The sequence below is a fragment of the Oncorhynchus kisutch genome, linkage group LG1 (genome assembly GCF_002021735.2).
Source record: "Oncorhynchus kisutch isolate 150728-3 linkage group LG1, Okis_V2, whole genome shotgun sequence".
In the NCBI taxonomy this organism is placed as follows: Eukaryota; Metazoa; Chordata; class Actinopteri; order Salmoniformes; family Salmonidae; genus Oncorhynchus; species Oncorhynchus kisutch.
Genome location: NC_034174.2, coordinates 63,266,556 through 63,275,831, shown reverse-complemented (window position 1 = coordinate 63,275,831; position 9,276 = coordinate 63,266,556). Strand labels below are relative to the sequence as shown.

Here is a 9,276-nt window from a genome sequence, read left to right as displayed (position 1 = left end):
TAACCGGTGCCCCCGCACATTGACTCTGTACCGGCACCCCCCTGTATATATTGTTGTTTTTTACTGCTCCTCTTTAATTACTTGTTACTTTTATCTCTTATTCTTACCCATATTTTTTTTAACTACGCTGTCGGTTAGGGGCTCGTAAGTAAGCATTTCACTGTAAGGTCTACACCTGTTGGATTCGGCGCATGTGACTAATACAATTTGATTTGATCCTCTCCTCATGTCAGTGGGAGCACGATATAAAAAAAAGCTCTCATTTGGATTGGAATAAACATTGTACTTTAATGTTACCAACCATCTGACTCAAGAAGAGGACTGTTAGACAGAGTGACGATCTTGTTTCAAAGTCAACCGACTCCATCCCATCCTGATGGAACTACCTCAGGTTGGCCACTAGCTGGTGGGAGTGGACAACTTGAGGCAACTGGTGGTCATGCAGACATGAGGTCAGGCATTGTGTTTTTCCGAATGTCATCAATTAGGGTTTTCCCTTATGATGTTGCAATATGTCCATTATGTGTGGTCACAAATCTTTCGTGGGTGGAATTGGGAAAAAACTCGCCAACGTAAAAAATCCTAGTATTCCTCTTGAAAAAACTGTCAAAATGATTTATCTTTCAGAACTCCATACCCAGATGTTCCTCCTATTTCCTCCCATAACCATTGTGTGGGATTAACCAAAGCCAGTAGATGCATCTGTCACCCTAGATGAGCCATAGATAAAGAAGGGAGCTTTAATGAGTGTCTGGGAGAGAACAGACGCTGTTCTGTCCATCAATTAGGACTGCTTAGACTGGTGGCCTTTGAACTGTACTGGACTCCATGTCCCAGCATGCTCTATGGCAGAGACCAGGGGTGGAGGACAGGAGGCCTCCTGAGGTAATACATCACCACACCTCAGAATACAGATTAGAATGAAATGAGATTCTATTTCTCTGATCATTTCAATCTAACACCAACCACTCTTCCACTCTTCTCCTTTCCTTCGCTTATTGCTTCCGATAGAACTCATATTGCTAGCTGGGTTGGATTCAATCAGCGATTCATACTACAGGAGCCTGTTCATGTCTCCTGCATCTTTCTCTTCAACCCAACCCAACATGGGTGTTTTTGCTTCCCAGACAGGTGTAGCTCCCCATCTAGACTAGTGGCCATGTACCGCATGAAACAAACAACTCATATTCTCACATAAAGCACATTCTAATACATAAAACATAAATTCTTGCTTCTCCATCAACTCAAATAACTCCAAGCAAAATGTCTGAATATGCCTCGCATTACCGCCTCGCATTACCGCTAATGATACTAACAATGGAAAGATACTGCGTGGTTGTGTTTTCAACCATGAAACGATCATGAAACAACAATGAAACAACCTCTACTCTCCTTAGGACACAACTTATCTCACTTGGATATATTTTTGCGAGGGAGGGTTACTGAGAGAGGGGGACGAGAGAGAAAAGGGGCATAGAAAGCAAGAGAGCAAACAAGTGACAAGGGGAGATAGAGAGCGAGACAGAGAGAGAAAGCGAAAGACAGGAGAGAGAGAAAGACAAGAATAGTTTGGAGTCAGAAAGCACATTTCAAAGAGGCCAAACGGCCTGCATGGGAAGTTGGAGAGCAACTAATAAAGTGCATCTCTTCACAACAATAAATAATGCATCAAGAGGAAACAACATGAAACACGGAGACTTGTTTCATCCTCAGGAAGACGGAGAAAAGGGTTTATTAACGGACGTCAGTGCGTTGCATTCATGTCATGGAGGAGCGCTCGTACCAGGCCTCATTTAAAGTCAATATCTGAAGAACTTCTCCTCAACTTTGCTGACATTTGGTCCAGATGAATATTTTGTGACATAAGTTGAATGCATTTGTGTGAAATAGTTAGTGTCTGTAGTTGGTTGGTGAACATGCTGTCGTGTTTGGAAGTGTTCTGAAAACTGTTCAAGTGCGGTCGTGGCACATCCTGAGGCAATGAAGAAATGTATTTTCTATCTATTTTCTCTTTCTATGGTGGGATACGTAAACAGAAACAAATTGTCTGTCTGAAGTACTCTTATAACACCAACCCCCCCATATCTCTCTCTCTCTCTCTCTCTCTCTCTCTCTCTCTCACTCTGTCTCTCTCTCTCTCTCTCTCTCTCTCACTCTGTCTCTCTCTCTCTTTCTCTCTCTGTCTCTCTGTCTCTGTCTCTCTGTCTCTCTCTGTCTCTCTCTCTGTCTCTCTCTCTCTCTCTCTCTCTCTCTCGCTCTGTCTCTCTCCCTCCATTCAGTAACCACTGGAAACCCTTGTGACTCCACCTACAGTCGGCCTCTGCAGTTCTTTCATGTCCTGCCTCGATGCCCCAGCGGGGAAGGAGAGTCAGTTCTCATGACTCAGTACAATCAACCGGCCGCCCCCGCGAGGGGGGGAAATAGTTCTGGCCACCAGCTGACGGCCAAGGACAGAGGATCAAACAAACCGCATAGCGGGGCAAGAGCAACTAAGGGCTAATCTCTGTTAGAATAGACATGCAAAGCGGTTTGGGTTACCGGGATGGGGTTGCACTGTGGCCGCCTTGCAGTCGACTGTATGGTTATCATATGAATCACTGGATAGGAAGGTAGAGTTCTGTTTTGTAGTAGAAATTTATTATTTTGGGAGTTGACTTGTCAGCTGATGTGTTGTATGTCGACAGTGTGTGCCTGTGGTGTAGCAATGAGTTTGGTGTGTGTGTGTGTGTGTGTGTGTGTGTGTGTGTGTGTGTGTGTGTGTGTGTGTGTGTGTGTGTGTGTGTGTGTGTGTGTGTGTGTGTGTGTGTGTGTGTTTGCATACATGCATGTTTGAGATTTTCCTGACCACTTGACCTGACAGAGTATCTCACAGCTGTACAACACTGACATCGTGTGACATCATTTGTAAATTAAACTGTTATTGGGTAAGATGTTGGGTTAAACCATCTACAAGAAAACAGTATTTTTTTATTCATCGTAAAATTTGATCTCTACAGATTTTTTTTTCTGAGGAACAAATGCATTGCATTACATAGAAATACACATGGTTTTATTGACATTTAATTCAGGCAATCAATGTTCTCGGTCTCGATTTGCTTTGTCATGCACAGTTGAGTTTCAACACTGGGCTATCTCAGATGGCAGGGAATCATCGTCGAATTTATCACTTGGTTCTAGAAAGGAAAACACCCACACATCATGAAGACTTGATGGTAATATTGTTATTTGTTTAGAGCGAAAATAGCTAGCAAGAAAAAAAACTCACCTTCAAAGCATTCTGGGATATTGAGTTTTCCATCGATGCACTGCGTTGACACTGCATAGCCACACTTCTTTTCCTTGTTCATACAGTAGACCGAGAGGACTTCCCCATGTGAGATTTTATTGGGCTCGAAATCCTTTATCCAAAATGTCCTTCCATTGTAAAGGATGCGTCCTCTTTTAATATCTACCTTGCAGGGAACTGTGGAACAAAGAGGGAAATTATGATGAATAAGAATTTAGAATAAAAAAAACAGCAACATTCAGCTATTCAAAAACACTGATTTGATAGGTAAAACAAAGCAAAATTACAAAATTGTCACAAAATCGGTGGTCCTACCCCTGCAAGCTGGCTTTATTGACCAATCCCCTGTTTGGAGACATTCAATCTCCACAGGCCCATCCAGGACATAGTCTATATTACATCCATATCTGACAGTCTCCTTGAAGCCGTACTCCCTCTTATCATGAATATTCATGTAGCCATTGTTGATGTCTGTTGGAGCTGAACAGGTCACCACTGGAAACAAATAGAGGTCAGTCAGGGCTAGTGCGTGGTCAGAATACCACTTTAACTTCATCCACAAAGCAAATCACTTGTCATTTATTACCACTTAAACGGTGCAATTTGTATTTCATTTCATTTCCTCTGAGGTTTCACAAACATGTCTGGCCAAAACTAAAAGTAACAAACAATTACACGAGCCAATAACTATCCCCCTCAGTTTACAAAAGTTATGGATTGCACCTTTTACGGAGGTGACATGAAGTGTTCAGCAATAAATACAAAGATGTTTTATTTTCACATACAGGGAAAATTAGGGTAGAAAATTAGGGTTAAGTGCCTTGCTCAAGGGCACATCGACAGATTTTTCACCTTGTCGGCATGGGTAGTCAAACCAGCCCCCACCACCATCAAAGTTACCCATCCCTGCTCTAGGCTACCTGCAGCAATACAACAGATCAGAGACTTTGACTGATAATACTGTACCTACATTTACATTCTGGTGGCTCAGTCCAGTCTCCGTTAGTGCTGCACGATCCCCTCTCATTGCCTATGAGGACAAGTGGAGGGAAACACTCGTAGGTCCCCCCAAAACCAAACACCGTCATGTTGCCCGTGAACTTACTGTCGTAGACTATTTTCCCATATTTAGGTATTGGAGGAAGACCACACGTCACCGCTAACAGAGGAGAGAGATTTCATTCACATGCTCATTAATCAAGCACATTTGATCCAAAAACGTGATATTCTCTATATTTTTTTATCAGAGACATACGATGTAACATATGAATATGAATAATATAGCCTACAGTAAAGCCATTATTCAAATGTTCTGTTTTACACATTGTAGAATGCTCTTTACAATTACAGCAATAAGGCCACGTTTACATTGTGCTTATAGATTTGTAATTGTCAATGTGAGTTTGTATGCATTATCAATGTGAGATCATGTTGAATCATTACTGTTCAGTGCTAGAGTAGCTATGCATTTCAGTATAAGGCAGACACTTACGTGTGCACTTCGGTGGTGGATCACTCCATTGTCCGTCATGCAAGCAGTCAATGGTACTGGCTCCTTGCAGGATGTACCTGTAGACCACATTACCGTAATCTGTCAAATGATGTGATAAAACAAACATCAAGTAGACACTATATTAGGTGTCTGGGTATACAGTGATTTCAACATTGACCTACTTTACATGTGTTTGATACAATAACACGTTATAGACTTTGACAGCACAGAGAGGTGACCAGTTGTCAATGAGAATTTGTAAACGGTAATCCCCATACCCCTCGTGGCAGGTGTAGTTGATGGTACTCTGGTAGACAATGTCCTCAAACTCCATGTCTCCGTGGTCCAGCACTTCTGGGAAGGAGCAACTCTTTGCTGCGTCAGAAGAACAAAAGGATCAGTCAGCAATGCTCAACAGTTCCATCAATGAGTATCAAATCAAATCAAAATCAAATCAAACTATTTGCCACATGCGCCGAATGCAACAAGTGTAGACTTTACTGTGGAATGCTTACTTACAAGCCCTTAACCAACAGTGCAGTTCAAGAAGAAGAAAATATTTACCAAGTAGACTAAAATAAAAAAGTAATAATAAAATGTAACACAAAAAGAATAACAATAACGAGGCTAATGTCCGGCGGCGATTTTTATTAATTGTTCAGCAGCCTAATGGCTTGGAGGTAGAAGCTGTTGAGGAACCTTTTGGTCCTAGACTTGGCGCTCCGGTACAGCTTGCCGTGCAGTAGCAGAGAAAACAGTCTATAACTTGGGTGACTGGAGTCTCTGATGATTTTATGGGCTTTCCTCTGACACCTCCTATTATATAGGTCCTGGATGGCAGCAAGCTTGGCCCCAGTGATGTACTGGGCCGTTCGCACTACCCTCTGTAGTGCCTTACAGTCAGATGCCGAGCAGTTGACATACTAGGCAGTGATGCAACCGGTCAGGATGCTCTCGAGGGTGCAGCTGTAGAGCCTTTTGAGGATCTGGGGACCCATGCCAAATCTTTTCAGTCTCCAGAGGGGGAAAAGGTTTTGTCGTGCCCTCTTCACAACTGTCTTGGTATGTTTGGACCATGTTAGTTCGTTGGTGATGTGGACACAAAGGAACTTGAAATTCTCGACCCTTCTCCACTACAGCCCTGTCAATGTTAATGGGGGCCTGTTCAGGCCCACCTTTTCCTGTAGTCCACAATCAGCTCCTTTGTCTTGCTCACATTGAGGGAAAGGTTGTTGTCCTGGTACCACACTGCCAGTTTTCTGACCTCCTCCTTATAGACCGTCTCATCATTGTCGGTGATCAGGCCTACCACTGTTGTGTCGTCAGCAAACTTAATGATGGTGCTGGAGTCGTGTTTGGCCTCGCAGTCGTGGGTGAACAGGGAATACAGGAGGGACCTAAGTACACACCCCTGTGGGGCCCCAGTGTGAAGAATACCAACTGATCAACTGATAATACTTGCAATATATTGAGTATCAACTGATAATACATGGAATATACTGAGTATCAACTGATAATACTTGTAATATATTGAGTATCAACTGATCATTCTTGTAATATATTGAGTATCAACTGATCATTCTTGTAATATATTGAGTATCAACTGATCATTCTTGTAATATATTGAGTATCAACTTATAATACTTGTAATATACTGAGTATCAACTGATCATTCTTGTAATATATTGAGTATCAACTGATAATTCATGGAATATACTGAGTATCAACTGATCATACTTGCAATATATTGAGTATCAACTGACAATACATGGACTATACTGAGTATCAACTGATAACACTTGCAATATACTGAGTATCAACTGATAATACATGGAATATACTGAGTATTAACTGATAATACATGGAATATACTGAGTATCAACTGATCATACTTGGAATGTTGTTATGAGTATCAAATGATGATACATGAACAGTACTACTGTTTTTGGTCCAACTTTATAACAGCGACCTACTTGAGCACTTGAGTCTAGACTTGGTCCAGTGTCCACTAGCAGTGCAGATGATTGTGCGAGAGCCTGAGGTGGGTGTATATCCTCGTTTACACGACAGCACCACCACGTCTCCAGGGGAGTACACCCTCTGGAGCCCCTCCAGGTCCATACCGTCACCCAGGGATGGGCGGCCACATTCTGAGGGGGCAGACAGGCAACGGGATGGGTCAATAAAACAGACACACACACAGAAACACACACAGACACAGAAACAGAAATGAACATGGACACAGATTAACCAAAGAAGTGCCCGTGCAACTCCCCAGACATGTTACTTGTAGTCGAGTGATAGTTTGTTGAGCATAAAGGTAGGTGGACTATTAAAATAAAGTGTATTTTTACTTTCAGCTTACAGTAACTGAAAGTATTCGTCAACATGACACAAGCCCATTTGCCTGAACACACTCTGAGAGTACGTAGCAATATTGAACAGCATACAGCACAGAAACACAAAAGGCTTCTAAATCAATAGGCCAAAACTGGGACATACTGAACAAATATATAAACACAACATGTAAAGTGTTGGTCCCATGTTTCATGAGCTGAAATAAAAAATCCCAGCAGTGTTTCATAAGTAGAAAAATCTTATCTCTCAAGTGTATTGCACTAATTTGTTTACATCCCTGTTAGTGAGCATTTCTCCTTTGTCAAGATAATCCATCCATCTGACAGGTGTGGCATATCAAGAAGCTGATTTAACAGCATGATCATTACACAGGTGCATCTTGTGCTGGGGACAATAAAAAGGCCACGCTAAAATCTGCAGTTTTGTCACGCAACACGGATGTCTCAAGTTTTGAGGGAGCGTGCAATTGAATGTTAATTTCTCTACCATAATCCAACATATTTTTTGAGAATTTGGCAGTACATCCAACTGGCCTCACAACCTTAGACCACGTGTAACAATGTCAGCCCAGGACCTCCACAACCAGCTTCTTCACCTGCGGGATTGTCTGAGACCAGCCACCCAGACAGCTGATTAAATTGTGGGTTTGCACAACCAAAGAATTTCTGCACAAACTGTCAGAAACTATCTCAGGGAAGCTCATCTGCGTGCTCATTGTCCTCACCAGGGCCTTGACCTGACTGCAGTTTGGCATCACCTTCGATAGCCACTGGCATGCTGGAGAAGTGTGCTCTTCAAGGATGAATCCTGGTTTCAACTGTATTGGGCATGTATGGCGTTTTGCGGGCGAGCGGTTCGCTGATGTCAACGTTGTCAGAGTGCCCCATGGTGGTGGTGGGGTTATGGTATGGGCAGGCACAAGCTACGGACAATGAACACAATTGCATTTTATCTATGATAATTTGAATACAAAGAGATATTGTGGCAAGGCCCATTGTCGTGCCATTCATCTGTCGTCATCATCTCATGATAATGCATGGCCCCATGTGGCAAGTATCTGTCCAAAATTCCTGGAAGCTAAGAATGTCCCAGTTCTTTCATGGCCTGCATACTCACCCGACATGTCACCCATTGAGCCCGTTTGGAATGCTCTGAATCGACATGTACGACAACGTGTTCCAGTTCCCGCCAATATCCAGCAACTTCACAAAGCCATTGAAGAGGCTTGGAACAACATTCCACAGGCCACAATCAACAGCCTGATCAACTCTATTCGAAGGAGATGGTGTCGCACTGCATGAGGAAAAATGGTAGTCACACCAGATACGGACTGGTTTTCTGATCCACGCCCCTACATTTTTTTCAACGGCGTCTGTGACGAATAGATGCATATCTGTATTCCCAGTCATGTGAAATCCATAGATTAGGACAGAAGGAATTTATTTAAATGTACTGATTTCCTTATATGAACTATAACTCAGTGAAATTGTTGAAATTGTTGAAATTGTTGCATGTTGCGCTTATATTTTTGTTCAGTGTAGATGATGTATTAATAGATACTATACCTTTCTTGGATGCCACTGGTGTATACAAGGCAAGCAGACAGATCAGCAGCAAAGACAGACTTGGGGCCATTGTCTGTGGTGTGGAGAGAGTGTCCTCTCCTCTCTGCTTTCAAGGGTAAAAAAAAATCAGAATGTCGTTGGAGCTCCCAACTTTTTATGTTACTCAAAGTAAGAGTCGATGACAACGCAGAATGAGGCAACCTCTGGGTCTTTTACTATTTTTGTAATTCACCGTAACACACCAGACCTTTGTGAGCCTTACTGGTTATATGCCCCACCCCTATTCCTAGTACACATCAACATCACCAAGTTCTCTTCATCAAACCATGTCTGCGGAATAGAATGTGCTTTCAATCCATTTATGTGGTACAATAAAGTTGACTGAAACTATTCTAGCACTATAACATTGATGTGACTAGATGATGCAGTGGTGTAGATCTACATACGCAGACCTACCACTATGAAATCTTTACTTGTGGGATTGTATCCGTTAACCTGTAGGACATGCCATTTTGTAATCTCATACAGTTTGTGTTTGATGTTCTTGTTGCAAAATTGCAAGAGTTCAGTCAGAT

General features: G+C 42.4%; 1 protein-coding gene across 1 annotated transcript; it reads right to left on the bottom strand.

Annotated features, from left to right (window-relative positions):
• Positions 1-2,752: 2,752 nt before the first annotated feature.
• On the bottom strand, positions 2,753-9,158 carry LOC109889571 (beta-2-glycoprotein 1-like). The gene is made up of 8 exons (XM_020481099.2): positions 8,702-9,158; positions 6,752-6,928; positions 5,057-5,153; positions 4,779-4,855; positions 4,257-4,445; positions 3,602-3,781; positions 3,266-3,463; positions 2,753-3,173 (listed from the first exon to the last, which is right to left on the bottom strand). The coding sequence occupies exons 1-8, from the start codon at positions 8,769-8,771 to the stop codon at positions 3,118-3,120; spliced, it is 1,044 nt and encodes a 347-aa protein (XP_020336688.1). The 5' UTR covers positions 8,772-9,158; the 3' UTR covers positions 2,753-3,117.
• Positions 9,159-9,276: the final 118 nt, after the last annotated feature.

Bases quoted from the DNA above. Each gene is read 5' to 3' on its own strand.
- LOC109889571 (XM_020481099.2), bottom strand. From the start codon at position 8,771: ATGGCCCCAAGTCTGTCTTTGCTGCTGATCTGTCTGCTTGCCTTGTAT. The intron at 5,154-6,751 runs GTAGGTCGCTGT...CTTCTGACGCAG, and splicing joins GTCTAGACTCAAGTGCTCAA to CAAAGAGTTGCTCCTTCCCA. The intron at 4,446-4,778 runs GTAAGTGTCTGC...CTCCTCTGTTAG, and splicing joins TCCACCACCGAAGTGCACAC to CGGTGACGTGTGGTCTTCCT.